Source organism: Podarcis melisellensis (genome assembly GCF_964234715.1).
Source record: "Podarcis melisellensis genome assembly, chromosome: 2".
In the NCBI taxonomy this organism is placed as follows: Eukaryota; Metazoa; Chordata; class Lepidosauria; order Squamata; family Lacertidae; genus Podarcis; species Podarcis melisellensis.
In genome coordinates this window covers 105,390,477-105,410,762 of record NC_138529.1, presented here as the reverse complement: position 1 = coordinate 105,410,762, position 20,286 = coordinate 105,390,477, and the positions used below count along the sequence as shown (strand labels likewise).

General features: G+C 45.2%; 3 protein-coding genes and 1 long non-coding RNA gene across 7 annotated transcripts in view; 3 read left to right on the top strand and 1 right to left on the bottom strand.

The window, feature by feature from the left end:
• Window positions 1–4,074, top strand: part of LOC309364910 (antigen-presenting glycoprotein CD1d-like) — a 28,470-nt gene extending 24,396 nt beyond the window's left edge. For both annotated transcript variants that reach the window (XM_081902917.1, XM_081902916.1), the window contains one exon: window positions 3,184–4,074. In XM_081902917.1, coding sequence (XP_081759043.1) covers window positions 3,184–3,293 — 110 coding nt within the window. In that variant the 3' untranslated portion in view covers window positions 3,294–4,074. The remainder of the gene's footprint in view (window positions 1–3,183) is intronic.
• LOC309365403 overlaps window positions 1–19,741 on the top strand; it is a 71,450-nt gene extending 51,709 nt beyond the window's left edge. The window contains exon 2 of the long non-coding RNA XR_014166111.1: window positions 19,455–19,741. This is a non-coding gene — a long non-coding RNA (uncharacterized lncRNA). The remainder of the gene's footprint in view (window positions 1–19,454) is intronic.
• LOC309365087 (uncharacterized protein) lies at window positions 3,987–10,731 on the bottom strand. Of its 3 annotated transcripts, XR_014165918.1 has the most exons (3): window positions 10,559–10,706; window positions 4,587–6,977; window positions 3,987–4,140 (listed from the first exon to the last, which is right to left on the bottom strand). XR_014165918.1 is itself a non-coding variant. In XM_081903231.1 (2 exons), exon 2 carries the CDS (start codon window positions 6,636–6,638, stop codon window positions 5,781–5,783), a length of 858 nt encoding a protein of 285 aa, XP_081759357.1. In that variant the 5' UTR covers window positions 6,639–6,977; window positions 10,637–10,731; the 3' UTR covers window positions 4,323–5,780. The 3 variants fall into 3 exon arrangements, 2 of the variants coding, with proteins under 2 accessions (XP_081759357.1, XP_081759356.1); XM_081903231.1 differs by lacking the exon at window positions 3,987–4,140 and having other exon boundaries at window positions 4,323–6,977; window positions 10,637–10,731; XM_081903230.1 differs by lacking the exon at window positions 3,987–4,140 and having other exon boundaries at window positions 4,323–6,977.
• Window positions 10,836–19,741, top strand: LOC309359294 (uncharacterized protein; the record flags this gene model as incomplete). The annotated part of the gene is made up of 3 exons (XM_081892815.1): window positions 10,836–10,856; window positions 15,088–15,328; window positions 18,096–19,741. 3 exons carry the CDS (start codon window positions 10,836–10,838, stop codon window positions 19,271–19,273), a joined length of 1,440 nt encoding a protein of 479 aa, XP_081748941.1. The 3' UTR covers window positions 19,274–19,741.
• Window positions 19,742–20,286: the final 545 nt, after the last annotated feature.

Here is a 20,286-nt window from a genome sequence, read left to right as displayed (position 1 = left end):
GAGAGTTCCTGCAGAAACTCAATCGGAGGAATGGCTCCAAGATGTTTCCTGTGAGAACAGCGGGGAGGGCTCAGGACCTCCGCTGGGGACGCCTACTCCGCGCAGGAAACTGTCACGCAGAGAATCCAGAAGGAGAGTTTCCGTCAAGGAGCTCTTAGGTTGGCGTAAATTCCGGAAGCGCCCACTGACGGATTCTGCCAGCAATTGAGGTAGCCATGCACCCATGGCTCCGCGGACTGGGAGAGTTTAGGAACTGATGGCAAAACTTGGAGGGCTTAAACGCTTACGCACGAGCAGCCCCCTTTTCCCATTACATTCAGGGTGCAGGGAATTATAGCTCTGTGATGGTAAACTACAGTTCCCATGATTTTTTTTTTGCCTGTGCGATGGGAAGAGCCATGCCTCCTAAAGTGTTAGGAGAATTGGGTTCGAATCCCTGCTCAGCCATGAAGTTTTTGGGTGACCTTGGGCCAGCTGCCATCTCTCAGCCTAACCTACTTCACAGGGCTTTTGTGTGGTTAAAACGGGAGGAGGCAAATCATAATAATAATTTTTTATTTATACCCCGCCCTTTCCGGTTCAAAATCTGGGCTCAGGGCGGCTAACAACAAATTTAAAACACTTAATTATAAAAGCAGCATAAAATGCAGTATAAAAACATGAATAACAATAAAATTCAAAATTCAGAAATCAATTTAGGGCAAACAAGCATTAGATAATCCCCAGGGATAGCTGGCTGAATTCCTGCTTGGGCCAGCGGGAGAATTAGCTGTGGGGTCTCAGAGCGGGTAATCTTCATAAAAGGGGAGGGGTAGGGAAGAGAAGGGAAATAAAAGATCAGGCTGAATTCAAATTAAAGGCTAGGTGGAATAGCTCTGTCTTACAGGCCCGACGGAAGGAGGTTAAATCCTGAACCGCCCTAGTCTCATGGGACAGAGCTTTCCACCAGGTCGGGGCCATCACTGAAAAGGCCCTGGACCTGGTGGAGGATAGTCTGACTTCCTTAGGGCCCGGGACCTCTAAACTATGGTTATTCATGGACCTTATGGTCCTCTGCGGGGCATACCAGGAGAGACGGTCCTCTAAAAAAGAACCACGGACGCTGCCTTGAGCTCCTTGAAGGAAAGGCAGGATAAAAATGTAGTGTGCCAATGAACAGGCCCAGATTTCTCCTCAGGATGAGCGACTCTCCCCACAGAGTCTGAACGCCACAGTCATGGTCTTTTCCTAAAAGGACATTATACCAATTTTAATTGGTTTCAGTAGGCAGGGGCAAAATTGGGTGGCAAACACTAATCTTTACAGCACAGGGTGGCTAAATTCTAGATTACAACTTGCAGAGATTATTTCGAAGATTTCTGTGCTTAGACCAGCTGAAGCTCATGCAGTTTGAGCCGTAAATTCATTCATCACAAACTTGGGGGTCATGCCTCTTTCATCCATGTACATTTCTGATTGGCTTTGTTTTGAGAAGTGAATCAGAAAAGGGAGTTGGAGCCACTGCCGAAATCAAGGTTTGCTTGTGAATACCAGAGCGGGGAGGGGGTGGTGTTGCCTTCACACGCAATTTGTGGTTTTCCCCGAAGCAGCTGGCAGCCATTGTGAGGAAAGGAGACACTGGCTTCTGGATATACTACTACTACTACCAATAATAATAAATAATAATAATAATAATAATTTATTATTATTATTATTATTATTATTTATACCCCGCCCATCTGGGTTTCCCCAGCCACTCTGGGTGGCTGCCAACAGAATATTAAAATACAATAACCTATGGAGCTGTGGGTTAAACCACAGAGCCTAGGACTTGCCGATCAGAAGGTCGGCAGTTGGAATACCCGCAACAGGGTGAGCTCCTGTCGCTCAGTCCCTGCTCCTGCCAACCTAGCAGTTCGAAAGCACGCCAAAGTGCAAGTCGATAAATAGGTACTGCTCCGGCAGGAAGGTAAACGGCGTTTCCGTGCGCTGTGGTACTCAAAATGGAGCATGTTCAGTTTCCAGGAAAAGTTTGCAAACTGGAACACTTACTTCCGGGTTTGGGTTCCAAGTTGTTTAAGTACCAAGGCATTTGAGAACCAAGGTACCACTGTACAGAAGAGTTTTCTCTTCTGCACTCTCAGCTCACACTCGGCAATAGGCCAGTTTAGGAAACTCCCTCTCCATGAACAGACTTTATGCTGCAGAACGTTTCCCAGAATCCTCTGTGTCAGGGAACTGCCATCGGAGAGTCAGGTGGTGGAAGGGCTCAAGGAGGCTAGGAGACCCTCAGATGCTGAGGAAGGAACCAGCAGGGGGAGAGGGAGAGTTCCTGCAGAAACTCAGGCGGAGGAATGGCTCCAAGATGCTTCCAGTGAGAACAGCGGGGAGCGCTCAGGACCTCCACTGGGGACGCCTACTCTGCGCAGGAAACTGTCACGCAGAGAATCCAGACGGAGAGTTTCCGTTAAGGGACTCTTATGTTGGCGTAAATTCCGGAAGCGCCCACTGACGGATTCTGCCAGCGATTGAGGTTGCCATGCACCCATGGCTCCGCGGACTGGGAGAGTTTAGGAACTGATTTGCAGAGCCTGGAGGGCTTAAACGCTTACGCACGAGTAGCCCCCCCTAATCCCATAACACTCTGCAACACGCAATGGTTCTTTGACCATTGTAGAAAGTTATCTCACGGCAGAAAAAACTTAACAGCAACAACAGGAGCAGCAGCAGCATCCTTGGCATCCAGAGGTCAGCAGAGTGCAAAAGTTGCCTGGCCAGAGAGCGTTTTATCAGATACACGTGGCCAAAATCCTATCCATGTGGATAGGGCCTGCCATAATAATAATAATTTATTATTTATACCCCGCCCATCTGGCTGGGTTTCCCCAGCCACTCTGGGCGGCTTCCAATAAAACACTAAAATAAAATAACCTATTGAACATTAAAAGCTTCCCTAAACAGGGCTGCCTTCAGATGTCTTCTAAAAGTCTGGTAGTTATTTTTCTCTTTGACATCTGGTGGCAGGGTGTTCCACAGGGCAGGTGCCACTACCGAGAAGGCCCTCTGCCTGGTTCCCTGTAACTTGGCTTCTCGTAACGAGGGAACCGCCAGAAGGCCCTCGGAGCTGGACCTCAGTGATGTCAGGATAACAGCCTAGTGCTTCTTTCCAGGAAAAAGCCACTTAATTTTCTCTTCTCGTTCCAGGAGCTATGAAGGCATCCGCTCAGCGGAAGGAACATCACCAGCTGGAAGCTGAGGAAAAAAGAAAACCTCGCAGAACAGCACAGATGCTGTCACTATCTCCTTCAGCATAGAAATGCTTCAGCTATAGAAGTGGCAAACTCTGGAGAAAGACTGCTTGGAGCCTTGGAGAGATGTTGGCAGTGATTGGACTCAAACTCCCAGCAACTCCAACCAGTACAGAGGGCACCAGGTTGGCAAAACCTGGCATAAGGCAGCATCGTCTTTTCGGCACAATAAGTCTTGCTGTAACGGCGAAATTATAACATAAAGTTATGTGATCTTCAGTTGATTGCCTCAAAGCAGTATATAAATGCTTTAAAATAAGTTGATGAATTTGTGCTCAGTGTGAGGTGCCAACGTTTTGTTACAGGGCCGGTTTAAGACTTTTTCTTCGCCCAGGAATTTGATGGATTTTGAGTCAACCGAGCAGAGGTGGCATATGAGTATTGCTCTGGGTTGCAGAATCCTGCCTCTCGCCCCGTGGCGGAATATAATGTTTTCTGTATAAGTTTTTAAAACTTAATTGTGAACCACTTAGACTGCCTTATGTCAAGCAGCTAACAAATTAATTAGTAGTAATACTAATACAGTATTTATTTTCTATGAACTAACTAGTCCATGAGAGCTTATGCTACCATAGATTTTACGGGTAAGAATTTATCTTATTTTGTTGTTTTGCTGTGGCAGATGCACTTTCCAGAGGGCCGTTTTGCAATTTTTGCTGTAGCTTATGAGCTTCCGACAAATATACATTTGACACTGTGAACAATTCAGATGTATTTTTTTAATAATAATTTTTATTACAATTTTTGTTTTACAATTTCAAATAAGCATTTTACTAACTTTGAAATATCCAGCGACTTCCCTTCTTCTCTTTCCATGGTTCGTTTTACATATCACACACCCCTGCGTATATTACTGTCAGGGAACTGCCATCGGAGCCAGAGGCGGAGGGAAGGCTCCAGAGGGATGCCGGAGAGTGTCCCAGTAGGGAGAGAGGCAGCCCATCTGCTGGGGAAGGAAATCAGCGTAGCACCAGTGGAGAAGGGGGGCAGATGGGGGAATCGGAGAGGGGGCTCCAGGACTCTTCCCCGGAGACCAGCGGGGAGAGCACGGGTCCTCCGCTGCCCACACCCTCCCTGCGCAGAAGACTTCCGCGCAGGGAGAGTAGGAGGAGACTAGGCGTCAAAGAACTTCTTTGCTGGAAGAAGTTCAAGAAACACCCACTGACGGATTCTGCCAGCGACTGAGACAGCCACGGATGGGTGGCTGTCCGGACAGAAAGGGTTCACCCAGGTAACCCAGCCAGGTGTGGCGACGACTTACGCACGAGCAACCCCTAGAACCATTACAATTACTATTACTATAACCATTTCAAATCAATTTTCCACTTTTACATCCATCAAAAATTATTTACTCTGTTGAATTTATCTTAATGCTGCCAGCGTTTTCAGCTGTACACAATTATTTTCCATATATTCAATAAATGCTTTCCAATCTTCTTTAAACGTATGCTCTTCTTGCTCTCTTATTCTATATGTTAAATCTGCAAGTTGTACATACTCTGTCAACTTATGTTGCCCTCGCTCACTTTCCATTTTGGCGCTAACAAAACACGGGCTACAGTTGTCATGTACGTGAATAACCTTTCCTGGCACCTGGAAATTTCAGTTTGGTTTATCCCCAGCAAAAAGGACTCTGGGTTTTTTTTTGGGGGGGAGTACTTTTGAGAAAATGTAAATAAAATATTTTAAAGACTTGTATTTTCATCATTAAAAAAACCTGTTTGAAGTACTATGGTGTTGGATGCCCTAAATGTTTCTGGGCAGTTTAAAAAATATTTTTATTTTAAATTGTACTGGTTTAACATCCGACATTTGACATGCTGGGATCCTTAAGGAGGAAGGGCAGGGCACAAAATTTAATAAATAAATAAAGCTCATTTTTTTAAAAGGTTTTTTTTTTAAAAGGGAGTTGGCATTCTATTCACACCATGTGTTTTAAGTACCATGATACCATTTTACACTGTCATGGCTTCCCCCAAAGAATTCTGGGAGCTGTAGTCTGTTGAGGGTTTCCTAGCAACAAGGAGCACCCTTATTTCCCTCACAGAACTGCAGTTGTCACAGTGGTTTAATAATCAATTCCTCAATCGGGAGGAAAGAGAAGGTTGTATTTTTTAAAAAAGTAAAAGTGGAAGGATATTTTTAATAGAAAGAAAGAAAGAAAACCTATCCAGGAGTGAAAGTTATCACCTATCACGGCACATTTTCTTATGCCAAGCTATGATAATTACGACTCAATGATTTGCCAGTCAGAGCAATGTGGTCCCATCTTCTATAATTCTCAGAAGGGTTTAACAGTCAATCCCTCTTCCCATGGAATTATGGGAATTGTAGGTTTATGAGGGGAATGGACACCCCTTAGCAACTCACAGCACCCTTAACAAACTACAGTTTCTCAGGATTCTTTGCGGGAAGCCATGGCTGTCTTCAAAGTGGTATGATACCGCTTTAAACGTACAGTGCAGACGGCCCCTTTTGTCGCAGAGCAGTCGCCTACGGCGTTTTCTTACGAGCGTGAAGTTTCTGATGAGCGATGAGGGGCGATTTTTGGCTGAAGCTTCTCCCGCAGTCGGGACAGACATACGGTTTCTCTCCCGTGTGGGTTCTAATATGCTGCGTAAGAATGGAGCTCACCCTAAAGCTCCGCTCACAGTCGGGACATTGATACGGTTTTTCTCCCGTGTGGATTCTCTGGTGTTTACTAAGGGTGGAAAGGATAGTAAAGCCTTTCCCACAATCGGGACACTGGAAGGGCCTCTCTCCTGTGTGAATTCTCTGGTGCACGTTGAGATGGGAGCTCCGGTTGAAGCTTTTCCCACATTCCGCGCACAAAAAGGGCTTCTCGGACGTGTGGACTCTCTGATGTTCAATAAGGCTCGAACTCACAGTGAAACGTTTCCCACAGTCAGGGCATTCGTAAGGTTTCTCTCCCGTGTGGCTTCTCTGATGAGTCACAAAGTTTGAACTCTGACTGAAGCTTTTCCCGCACTCGCCGCAGACGTAAGGTTTCTCCCCGGTGTGAACCCGGTGGTGTTTAATGAGGTCTGCTTTGTAACTGAAACTCTTCTCGCACTCGGGGCATTTGAAGGGCTTTTCTTCCATGTGGATTTTTCTGTGCCGGCTCAGAGTTGAGCTGGCCCCGTACCTTTTCCCACATTCGGGGCACTTGTACGGCTTTTCTCCAGTGTGGATTCTCTGATGAGTGCTGAAGTTCTTGCTGTGAGTGAAACATTTCCCACACTCCAGGCATTTGTACAGTTCGCCTGTGGCGTGGGCTTGATGTTCAAAAGGATCTGAGCGGCCCAGGAAGCTTTCCCCAAAATTGGGGCATTGAAATAATTTCTCTCCCATGTGATGCTGCAGGCGAGTTTATTCTCCAGTCGTGTCTCCTGAGTCCCAAAAAATGATAAAGAGTCACTTCTTTGCAGGTTTCTCGATAAGGGGTAAAATTGAAGCTTCAGGCTGAACGATGTATTCAAAGTCAAAATATTTTGAAGCTGACTTTGCTGTATGACGGATGATTAAATTGTGTTCTGACCGGCAATATTCCCTAGTCAGATCTGTCTGTTTACTTAGCTGGAGTTACACTCATTCAAGCCCTTCGCTTTTATTCTTCCGCGCAGGATATGGATGACGTACCAGATGCCAAAAGGAAATAAATAAAAGTTACATCACGTTCTCCACTTCATTCTGCCAAGACATAAAGAGTTTAATAATAATAATAATAATAATAATAATAATAATAATTTATTATTTATACCCCGCCCATCTGGCTGGGTCCCCCAGCCACTCAGGGTGGCTTCCAACAAAACACAAAAATAAAATAACCCATTAAACATTAAAAGCTTCCCTAAACAGGGCTGCCTTCAGATGTCTTCTAAAAGTTTGGTAGTTATTTTTCTCTTTGACATCTGATGGAAGGGCGTTCCACAGGGCGGGCGCCACTACCAAGAAGGCCCTCTGCCTGGTTCCCTTGGCTTCTCGCAGCGAGGGAACCGCCAGAAGGCCCTCGGCACTGGACCTCAGTGTCCGGGCAGAACGATGGAGGTGGAGACACTCCTTCAGGTATACTGGACAAGGCCATTTAGGGCTTTAAAGGTCAGTACCAACACTTTGAATTGTGCTCGGAAACATACTGGGAGCCAGCGTAGGTCTTTCAGGACCGGTGTTATATGGTCTTGGCGGCCGCTCCCAGTCACCAGTCTAACTGCCGCATTCTGGATTAATTGTAGTAAATAAACCAGGCTTCCTCAACCCCGGCCCTCTATATGTTTTTTGAGACTACAATTCCCATCATCCCTGACCACTGGTCCTGCTAGCTAGGGATCATGGGAGTTGTAGGCCAAAAACTTCTGGAGGGCCGAAGGTTGAGGAAGCCTGCAATAAACAAACCATTCCCTGGAAAGATAATGGAGGAAACCCATTTCTCAGTCATTTAGATGGGAGAGGAAATCCCTCTTGTGTGTTACCTCCATTAAGGGAGCACATGTGGTGAAGAGGACGGTGGGTATTGTGCATTTAGCTCCACCCCCAAAGTCCTGCGGCCCCTCCCACCCACAGGTATCAGGGCATAACTTCTGATGCAGAGCGCCTTCTCTAAGACTGGAAGCTCCCTGCGCGATTTAGAACCTCAACCACCCAGATTTCTAAATTGCACCAGGAATTTCCATGCAGAGGTCATGCCCCAACATGGCAAAGGTTGGCAAATCCTCACAAGGTCGGAGACAGGATGCTAATGCATAGGCCTGCATGTCCTTCCTTTCACATGCCCTTAATACCCATATCCTACAGGCTTCCCCAACCTGGTGCCCTCCATACGTTTTGGACTATAACTCACATCAGGCCCAACCACCACAACCAATGATCATGACTGATCTGAGTTTCCCATAAGTGGCTGGGGAAACCCAGCCTGATGGGCATGGTATAAAAAACAACCACTATTATTATTATTATTATTATTATTATTATTATTATTATGAATTGTCCAAAATATTTGGAGGCCACTAGGTTTGGGGCTGTAGCTAATACACGTTTAATCAGAAATAAGCCCCACTGAGCTCAATGGGTCTGGCTCCTAGATAAGTCTATATAGGATTGCAGCTTAAGCCTATGGATACATGCTAATGAAAATGTATATTCTTCCAGTTTACCCCCTGCTTTTATTTCCCTTCCCTTCTTCCTTGTGCGGAATTTCAAATTGTCCTCTAGAATTTGTAAAGTACCATGCTCATGGATGGTCTTATTGTGGGGTAACCAGTCTCCTATAACCAACATGTTTAAGTCTACTTAACACATGAAGGGGTTAAGACCATAGAGTAATCTGTTCTGCCAGGCTCCGCGTAGGTCGCTCCCCCTCACTTTGGGAGGAAAGTAATCAAGCCTTATTGTACTTCAGTCTACCTGGGAAGCTCATCCTATGCTGGTTGCTCCAGCTCAGAGTGCATGGCTCTCACTGGCCAACCTTGAGTTCCTATACCAATAATGTAGGAACTTTAACCACTAACTTTCAAATCCAAGGAAGTTTTACTGCCTGTGCAACTTTTTTGGGAATGCTGTATGGAAAAGCACGTGAATCTGGCCTTGGGAAAGTTTGTAAGTAAACCATTTTTAACTTACCAATCACGTGGTTTTTTTCTATGTTAGGGGAAGAGGGGGACTTTGGAAGGTCTAACAGCATATATTTCCATACTTTGCTGCATTTTTTTGTGATTTTAAATCTCTACTGGGGTTCTCTCACCAAAGAGTACTTACCCCAAACATGGATCTTGGCAACCAATAATTATCCTTTATTTATTTTTTCCCTTGAACCAATAATTATCTATTATAGTGTTTCCCAGACTTTCTCCCCTACGGACCACTTGGATATTGCTGAAGGTCTTGGTGGCGCATTTAAGGATTTTTCTGCCTTTTGCATTACGTGCAATATTCTTTTTAACTGTCTTTTAATTGCTGCTTTTATTTCTGGAAGTTTACAAGTTGCTTTGTGGAGGGAGTTCCACAAAAAGCAGGGCATGCATTTTAAACAAAATTAATTTTAATATATATCTGAAAGACTACAAGCTGCCTAACCTTGCCACAGCTTCGTGGAAAAGACTCTGCTCCAAATCTTTGCAAGCGCCCAGTTCTTTACTTCCTGGTTTTACTTCCTTGCTGCTCTGAAACACCTGCAGTCCTTTGGGAAAATGCAGTTCCTATCTATCTATCATCCATCTATCTATCTATCTATCTATCTATCTATCTATCTATCTATCTATCTATCTATCTATCTATCTATATATATCATCTATCATCTATCTATATCTATCTATCTATCTATCTATCTATCTATCATCTATCATCTATCTATCTATCTCTCTATCTACTATCTATATCTATCTATCTATCATCTATCTATCTATCTATCTATCTATCATCTATCTATCATCTATCATCTATCTATATCTATCTATCTATCATCTATCATCTATCATCTATCATCTATCTATCTATCTATCTATCTATCTATCTATCTATCATCTATCTATCTATATCTATCATCTATCTATCTATCTATCTATCTATCTATCTATCTATCTATCTATCTATCTATCATCTATCTATCTATCTATCATCTATCTATCATCTATCTATGTATCTATCATCTATCATCTATCTATATCTATCTATCTATCATCTATCTATCTATCTATCATCTATCTATCATCTATCTATCTATCTATCTATCTATCTATCTATCTATCATCTATCTATCATCTATCTATGTATCTATCATCTATCATCTATCTATATCTATCTATCTATCATCTATCTATCTATCTATCATCTATCTATCATCTATCTATCTATCTATCTATCTATCTATCTATCTATCTATCTATCATCATCATCTATCTATCTATATCTATCTATCTAATCTATCATCTATCTATGTATCTATCATCTATCATCTATCTATATCTATCTATCTATCTAATCTACAGTGCTACCTCGGGTTAAGTACTTAATTTGTTCCGGAGGTCCGTTCTTAACCTGAAACTGTTCTTAACCTGAAGCACCACTTTAGCTAACGGGGCCTCCTGCTGCGCCGCCAGAGCACGATTTCTGTTCTCATCCTGAAGCAAAGTTCTTAACCTGAAGCACTATTTCTGGGTTAGCAGAGTCTGTAACCTGAAGCGTATGTAACCCGAGGTACCACTGTATCTATATTCTCTGCAGGCTGAGAACTGCAGGTAGGGTGTGACAGCCGTGGGAGATGGCCATTTGCCCCTTACCTTATTATTCCAACTCCAGTCCCAAAGACAAACAGCGGAAGCAGCAGCGCATTTTGTCTCCTGGGAAAGAAGCCTCACCTTGGCTAGTCCCGCAAGGGACCTCCGCCTCTCCAGTGCCTGGGAAACCGGAAACTTGCAAGGAAGAAGATGAGAAAATTCCTTGATCCGGAAGCTCAAAAAGATCTTCGCTTTGCTCTCTCTCTCCTCTTATTTCCCAGCAAGTCAATCCAATCTCATATAGAGCCCTCTGCTGGCCAATGTGTATTGGAAGCGGTGGATGGGTGCGATCCGGGAAATGGTAGAGTTGAAAGGGACCCCCAAGAGTCAAAATTTTTTATTATTGTTCTGCCTGGCCTTTGGTTCGGACTCAGTCTGACCCTTATGTTTCCCTCCCCTTATGGTCTTGATTTATCGGCTACTTTTAAAATGAGGCTGCATTTTAAATTGCATTTTGAGCCTGTATTTTAAATTGGTTCCTCCCCCATTATGTTTTTACTGTGATTTTATTGGTGTTAGCCGCTCTGAGCCCAGCTCTGGCCGGGGAGGGCGGGGTAGAAATAAAATTTATTATCATCATCCAGTCCAACCCGCTGCAATGCAGAAATTGGTGGGCCGTTTTTATGACTACAACTCTCAACGAACAACGTGATGGGAGACAGCATCCAGCAGGTTCTCCACCCTTAGTGTAAACACCAATTTTAGGGAAGTTTTTAATGTTTGCTGTTTTATCGCTTATTGTATTATTATTATTATTTTCTTGGGAGCTGCCCAGAGTGACCCGGGAAACGCAGCCAGATGGGCGGAGTATAAATAATAAATTGTTGTTATTATATAATTATTATTACACTTAATACACATTTAAAGCACATCTCTCCTCCCCAAGAATCATGGGAGCTGTAGTTTATCCCTCACAAAGCTGCTGAATACACACTTCCATGGGACTGAATAAGCATATGGTAAAGGTAAAGGGACCCCTGACCATTAGGTCCAGTTGCGGACGACTCTGGGGTTGCGGCACTCATCTCGCTTTACAGGCCGAGGGAGCCGGCGTACAGCTTCTGGGTCATGTGGCCAGCATGACTAAGGCGCTTCTGGCGAACCAGAGCAGCGCATGGAAACGCCGTTTATCTTCCCGCTGGAGCGGTACCTATTGATCTACTTGCACTTTGACGTGCTTTCGAACTGCTAGGTTGGCAGGAGCAGGGACCGAGCAACGGGAGCTCACCCCGTCGCAGGGATTCCAACTGCCGACCTTCTGATCGGCAAGTCCTAGGCTCTGTGGTTCGACCCACAGCGCCACCCGCATCATATGAGCTGCCTGTAAAAACAAAAAAATTAACTGTGCTATTTCGTGAGAGTCATAGGATCGTAGGGTTGGGAGGGACCTCCAAGGAAGGAAGGAACAGATTGTCTGTCCCTATCCTCGCGATAGGCTTGTGGAAACTACAGTGGTACCTCTGGTTATGTACTTAATTTGTTCTGGAGGTCCGTTCTTAACCTGAAAGTCTTCTTAGCTAATGGGGCCTCCTGCTGCCACCACGTCGCTGGAGCACGGTTTCTGTTCTCACCCTGAAGCAAAGTTCTTAACCTGAGATACTATTTCTCAGCCACTGCACAGTTTTCCCTCATTATTATTTTCTTTCTTAAAAAAACAACACCATTTCCAGGGTTGGCACACCCCCATTTCCACTGCTGAACAGCTTGAAACAGCTGGCTACCCAACCCAAACTCCATAGACGGGGTACCAACCCACCCCCTTACTCCACGTGCGCCCCCCCCCCCGCTTCCATAGGCGGAATCGGCCCTGCTACCGGTGCCACGTCATGCCCTTTGGCCTCTGCAAGACCTCGACCGTCTTTGGAACTCCCTGCCTCTTGATCTCAAGTAGGCGCCTTTGCTGTGCGCTTTTCGGCGCCTGCTGAAAACACCCTTGTTTAAACAAGCCTCCCCCCCCCCGATACTTAGAAAGCTGAGGTCATATTCCTCCATTTTAGTGGTTCAACCTTCTGCGTCTGCTTCTTGAGAACGAAGTACAGTGGTACCTCGGGTTACATACGCTTCAGGTTACACACTCCACTAAGCCAGAAATAGTGCTTCAGGTTAAGAACTTTGCTTCAGGATAAGAACAGAAATCAGGCTCCGGCGGTGCTCTGCCAGCAGGAGACCCCATTAGCTAAAGTGGTGCTTCAGGTTAAGAACAGTTTCAGGTTAAGTACGGACCTCCAGAACGAATTAAGTACTTAACCCGAGGTACCACTGTATGTACATCTACACTTTCATGCACGCATGCATGCACAGGTCATGAACCTTGATAGATGTTGTTTTAAATCCCGAAAGAACCTCAAAACACCGTACTGTATTCTACTCTTGCAGATGTGTGACTTGAACTACTGTGGAGGCAGCTGACGACTTTCTGTGTGCATTGGCCTTAAATCACTGTCATCTTTTTTTTAAATGGATAACTTTGTCTCTTCTGTAAACCGGTTTTTGTACAATCAAGCAGCGTATAAATTTAATAATAATAATAATAATATTTTTTTATTTATACCCTGCCCTTCCCAGTTCAAAAACCGGGCTCAGGGCGGCTAACAACAAATTTAAAACACATAATTGATGCAACAAAAACAGCATAAAATACAATATAAAACATGAATAACAATAAATTCAGAATTCAAAAATCAATTTTGGGGGGAAATCTATCCAATAAACATTAGATGATCACCAGGGCTAGCTGGCTAAATTAGTCCTATTTGGGCCAGCGAGGAGACCAGGGGAGAATTAGCTGTGGGATCCCAGAGCAGGTAATCTTAATAAAAAGGGGAGGGGGAGGAAAGGAAGGGGAATAAAAGATCAGGCTAAGTTCAAGTTGAAAGCCAGGAGGAATAGCTCTGTCTTATAGGCCCTGCGGAAGGAAGTTAAATCCTGCAGGGCCCTGGTCTCATGGGACAGAACATTCCACCAGGTCGGAGCCATCACTGAGAAGGCCCTGGCCCTTATTTATAAAAAAAAATTAAAAAATTAAAAAGCACTGCTGCAAATTTTCTTCAATTTAATCTTTTAGTAAAACCGTTTTGAGGGGTCTTTACAAAAAAAAATAAAGGGGTGTGTATAACTTTTAAGAAGGGAACAAGCAAGCAAGCAAAAAGTCCTATCCCTTAGTACTTGGGTTGCGAAGCAGTCTCCATAGGATGCTTTTGTGCTGGAGATCACGCAAAGGCTCCCCCCATCTTCTTCCTTTTTTTAAAAAAAATATTTTTAAATTAATTTTAACATATTAATTATAATACATACAATAAAACTTCACATCGTATACAATCTTTTTGGACTTCCATCAGCACCTCTGATGATCCACCATTCTTATCATTTCTTCTGCATTTATTAAATTCATATTGCCTTTAATTATCTTAACTAACAATCCCCCCCTTTATCCATTTTTGCAATAATTCTCCTCACAAAACTTCCTGCAAACCTACAAACGTAATCTGATCATAACAATTACTTTTCAAATAGTCTGTAAATTTACACCAGAATCTTCCGTGAATCTCTGGTCCCACAGGTTTCGAATTCTTCCTGTTAGTTTATCTAATTCTGCATAGTTCATCAATTTCATCCTCCATTCTTCTTCCGTCGGTAATTCTTCTTGCTTCCATTTTTGGGCCAATAATATTCTTGCTGCCATTACTGCGTATAAGAACAGCTTAGAATCCTTTCTATTTATATCATCTCCTACAATGCCAAGTAAAAATGCTTCTGGTTTCTTAATAAATGTATATTTCAACATTTTTTCCACCTCATTATATATCATTTCTCAGAAGTTTTTCACCTTTTTACATTCCCACCACATGTGATTAAATGTTCCTTCTTTTTCTTTACATTTCCAACATTTATTACTAACTTTATACATTTTAGCTAATTTAATGGGTGTAATATACCATCTATACCAGTGTTTTTCAACCTTTTTTGGGCAAAGACACACTTATTTCATGAAAAAAATCACAAGGCACACCACCATTAGAAAATGTTAAAACATTTAACTCTGTGCCTGTATTGACTATATATAAAGTAATTCTCTTGAATAGGAATCAAATAAACACAAATTATAATTACTTTATTATGAAATAGTAAGTAAACAGAAATATGAAAAATTATAAAATACTTTATTTTTAAATCTTTTGAATTTTTCCATTTTTCCCACGGCACACCAGGCAACATCTCGCGGCACACTAGTGTGCCGCGGAACAGTGGTTGAAAAACACTGATCTATACATCATTTTCATCACATTTTCTTTTAAGGCATTGCATGCAGTAAATTTTAAACCTTCTTTCCATAGTTTCCCCCAATCACTCAACTGTATGTTAATATCTTTAGCCCAATGAATCATAACCGACCTCTTCTTCCTATGCCGCAATGCTGCAAGAGAAATCTCTGCATCCCACGACTCTTAACGCAACAGCTCGACCTTCTCCCCCCTCTATCTCTCTCCCCAGCTGCGGGATAGACTCCCTCTCGCCGCCCTCCCTAACTTTAGACGCCACGAGCGACACCTGGCGCAGGCAGGCAGCGTCCAGCAGAGGGCTTCTCCTCCGCTTCTTTCCGAAGGAAGCGGCGGTGGCGAGAGAAATACGGTATCCATCGGGGCCCTTCCCTTCTACCGCCCACGATCCCAGAAGATCGACGGGAGCTGGACCCCCTGCTGGGGAGGGATCTGGGGGACGCCGAGCTGCCGCAAGGGCCCGGATCCCGCGTTGCAAAGCCCGAGCCGGACCGAGGTGAGACACAGCAAGCAGCCCTTGGGCCGCGGCGGCCATTAGCTCCTCCCGTGCAGCCCGTCGAGTCTCTTTGCAAGGCCGGAGGGTGGGGAGATTGGGGGCGAATCGCCCCGGGGAAGACCCCGTCCAGCGGCCGAGCAGGGCTGGGGGCGAGGAAGCCCCCCAATCTGCGCCCAAGCGGTTCGGTTGGGAGAAAAGCAGAACGACGGATGAATGGAATGGGATGGAATGGGTGTTTTTTTTCCCCTGTCCGCAGCCTAGGATCTGCTCAGAGGGGGAGATCCGCCAACGAGGCAGGCGATTTAGATCCCCGCGATCTCTCTCCACGCGTGCGAAAATAGGGGGGATTCTCACGATTAGGACAAGCAGCCTCATCCAGCCTAGCGCTTCGAGGAAATCGGGGTGGCGTGTATTGAGATTGCCACGTTTTGCTTTTAAGGACAGCGCTGGGAGGTAGGACGGGCTGAGATATACAGTGGTACCTCAGGTTACAGACGCTTCATGTTACAGATGCTTCAGGTTACAGACTCCGCTAACCCAGAAATAGTACCTCGGGTTAAGAACTTTGCTTCAGGATGAGAACAGAAATTGTGCGGCGGCAGCAGGAGGCACCATTAGCTAAAGTGGTGCTTCAGGTTAAATACAGTTTCAGGTTAAAAACAGACCTCCAGAACGAATTAAGTTCTTAACCCGAGGTATCACGGTATCATATGACTGCCACAGGCTTTGAGAAAGTGCGGGAAAAGTTGGCCATAGCGTCTTCCCCCTGTTCCTAGTTAGCGGGATTTAGAGAACAGCCCCGAGCAGAGCTCCAGGCCTGCTCAGCTTATGTGTGCTGGCAGTGCCACCCTGTTAACTCTGCAATCGTAATGCCACCCACAGGGCACCACCAGCCAGTATAGATTGCTTATCTGGGACTGGGGAGTGTGGGGCAGCTCAGGGTCTTGAAGCCATGGGTTCGAGTCCTACGCTTCAGAGTAGGAGAAAACAAGCTTATTGTAAGATGGCTATCATATCTCCTCTTTTCCAGTTTAACATACCCAATTCCCTCAGCCGTTTCTCATAAGGCTTGGTTTCCACACCTTTGATCACCTTGGTCGCCCTCCTCTGCGTACCTTCCAGCTTGCTAATATCCTTCCTAAAATTGTAGCACCCAGAACTGGACACAGTGTTCCAGGTGTGGTCTGACTAGGGCAGAATAGAGCAGTGTTATGGCTTCCCTTGATCTGGACACTAGACTTCTGTTGTCGCAGCCTAAAATAGCATCAGCTTTTTTTTTTTTTGGCTGCTGCATCTCACTGTTGACTTATGTTAAGCTTGTGGTTACTAAGAGCCCTAGATCTTGGCCACCCTTCTCTGCACACGTTCCAGGTTGTCAATATGTCTCTTTAATTGTGGTATGTCGGGGACAGGACTGGCGTTATCAATCGGGTGGGTACCACCCATGGTGTTCACTCCAGCAGCGGTGAGTGAGTCCTACTGGGACCCCGAAGAGAGAGAAAAAGGAAGGGGGGTAGCATAACCGCAGAAAACAAAACAAGAGGCAAACTCTCAGAACAGTACTGGAAAAGGAATCATTTTATCACGTAAACCATTTTATCACTTTATTTATTTCTTTATTATTTATTATTGATTGATTGATTGATTGATTGATTGAATTTATATACCACCCTATACCTGGAGGTCTCCGGGAGGTTCACAGAAAAGACCACAATATACAAAATCAAAATAAGAATGATAACACAATACTGTAACACCCCTCCAAAAAAGAGCCACATTTTAAAATGGGATAAGATGTCCATCAGGTCAGCCAAAGGCCTGGTTAAAAAGGAACATGTTTGCCTGGTGCCTAAAGGTACATGATGAAGGCACCAGGCGAACTTCCCTGGGGAGAGCATTCCACAGACGGGGAGCCACTGCAGAGAAGGCCCCGTTCTCGTCTTGCCACCCTCCGGACCTCTCGAGGAGGAGGCACACGAAGGAGGGCCTCAGAAGATGATCTCAGGGTCTGGGTAGGTTCATATGGAAAGAGGAGGTCCTTGATGTATTGTGGTCCTAAGTATGCTGCTTATATGTCCAGATGGCTTCAATGTATACGAAAAAAACACCACCACCACAAACTGGCTTTGAAAAACTTTTTCATATTCTCCAGTGTGCTACCCTTGCCGTTGTGGTGGCACGGGGTTGCCGTTCTGTGATTGGACTTACGCTACTTGTTGAACGGTTCATTTATCCAGCATGTATAAGGTTTACTGCACATGTAACTTGTTAAGATAGAGTTGTACATTTATCCACTCCATGTTTACAGCATCTCCAGGCTTTGTCTTGCACATGGCACCTTAGTATGTTTATTGTTTCTATTCTAGCTATTATTCTAGTAAATTTGGTTTTATACTTATAAGCCAGTTTGTGGTGGTGGTGTTTTGTTGTATTATTATTACTGTCACTACATTTGATACTTTGTGTATACTTCAATGTATACATCCAGTCTCTTCTGCTTTCTTTCCTCTTCCATCTTAAGGTCAGACCCAAAGAGCAGCTTAAAAAAATTTAATCGATAAACAATGCACCAAAGGCTGAGAAAATGGGAAGAAGGGCTTGTGAATATCAATAAGGGGATTGTATGAATTATTGAATTGTAGAGATGGAAGGTATCCCCACAGAACATCTCTAGTTTGACTCTCTGCAATACGAAACCATTTTTGGAGTCCTCAGCGCAGAATAATGCCTCATCTCTGTTTTTCTCTCTCTCTCTGTTTCTTTTCAGCTATTGATAAAATGTTGACCCAACACGAAGAAGAGAAAACCGACCAAGAAAGTCTCTTGGAGGAGGGCAGCGCTAGGAGCTCGCCTCACTTGAAGGCCTTTCTGGAAAGGCATGAAACTGGGATGCCGGAAGAACAAGTTCTCAAGAAGAAACATACGTGTCCCGATTGTGGGAAGAACTTTTGCCGGCGTTCGGACCTTGTCCGGCACCGGAAACTCCATACGGGAGACCGTCCGTTTATCTGTTCTAAGTGTGGGAAAGGCTTTGTTCAGAGTACCCACCTCATCGCGCACCAGAAAAGCCACGTGCGAGAGAAGCCCTTTTTCTGTCCTCACTGCGGAAGAAGCTTCAACCAGATCCTGAACTTCAACAGACACCAGAGAACTCACTTAAAGGAACCGCCGTTCCAGTGCTGCGACTGCGGGAAGACCTTCAGCCGCAGCTCGAACCTAATTATGCACCAGAGGGCGCACACAGGAGAGAGGCCCTATAAATGCTTCGACTGTGGAAATAGCTTCAGCAGGAGCTCCACTCTCGTTACTCATCAGAGAATCCACACTGGCGAGAAACCCTATAAATGCCAGGACTGCTGGAAAAGCTTTGGCAGACGCTCGACCCTTGTGATGCACCAGAGAATCCACACGGGGGAGAAGCCTTATCAATGTCCCGACTGCCCAGAAAGCTTCAGCGTCAAATCGGGTCTTCTAAGTCATCAGAGAATCCACATGACCGAGAAACCCTACCTTTGCCTGGAGTGCGGCAAAAACTTCTGCCGGAGCGCAGACCTCATTATCCACCAGAGAATCCACACGGGAGAAAAACCCTACAAGTGCAACGACTGCGGCAAGAAATTCAACACGAACTCGCACCTCGTCACTCACCTGAGGATACACACAGGGGAAAAACCGTACAAGTGTCCCGAGTGCGGGAAAGGCTTCTCTTACAGCTCGGTTCTTGTGGGCCACCAGCGGCTTCACACGGGAGAAAAGCCGTACGCCTGTCTCGAGTGCGGGAAAACCTTCCGCAACAATTCGCACCTTATCACGCACCAGAGAGTGCACACGGGAGAGAAGCCTTACGAATGCGCCGAGTGCGGGAGGGGTTTCAGTGTCAGTTCAAATCTTCGGAAGCACCGGAAAATCCACGAAAGGGAGACCTCTCTTAAAGATTCTGAGTAGCAACCCTAGCTGATGGAGTCCCAGTTAGGCGCTAGCAAAGCTTGCAAGCCAGCGGTTCTCAACCTGTGGGTCCCCAGTGGGTCCCCAGATGATGTTGGACTACAACTCCCATCATCCCTGAGCTCTGGTCTTGCTAGCTAGGGACGATGGGATTTGCAGTTCAACATCTGGGGACCCACAGGTTGAGAAAGGCTGTTGTAAACGAAAATTGACGCATGGTGGGGGGTGCCTGAGAAAAACATCTGGAAAATCTTTTGCAACACAGAACAGAGAACATGGAGCATAGGATAGCAAGGACCGCAGACCAAATCTAGCCTTAGAAAGATCTGGTTCTGGTAAATCCTGACAATTCTGTTTCTCTAATGGGTGGGATAGGATGAGGAACCTTCTGTATACTGTCTTCACCAGAGAAACTCGCACGCTTTTTCTCAAAAGGAGCTAACGCGAATAAAGTCGATTTGTACATGCTTCCTTGGCGATGGCTGTGTTTCTGACGTCCTGCTTCTTCGAAATATAGCGGCCGCAGAGAGCAATATGGAAAGGGCGTGATGGGAAAGGGCATGGATGTCGGGGGCTGCGCTGGGCGGCGAGACAGGCGAATAGCACACAGATCATTTAAATAGCTAACGTCACAAAAGTCAGTGCAATTCCAGTGGTCATCGGCTGAACCAAAGCTTGTGCACAATCAATAACGGGCAGATGGGGTAGAGCACCACAGAGATGGAATGGGGAGCCTTAGACCTTGGGGGCTGAATCCAGCCTTCTAGGCCTCTTATCTGACACGTGGGACTTTCCCTAGCCCCACCCACTACTTGAGTGCTCCACCCTCTCCTTGAGTGTTTTTGCCTGGCTTGACTTTGTCCTCGAACTCCGGTGATGCCGGCAGCTGGGCTCGAGTGCATGCAGGAACTTGCCTACTGTACAAAGGCAAAGTTTAACATTCATTGCTCCGCCTCTTTTTGTCCCTGGCTCCTCCCACCGGCTCCTCCCACCACTGGCACATGGCCCTCAGA

What these genes read in the sequence shown, in the direction of transcription:
- LOC309365087 (XM_081903231.1), bottom strand. Translation starts at nt 6,638, where the DNA reads ATGGGAGAGAAATTATTTCAATGCCCCAATTTTGGGGAAAGCTTCCTG.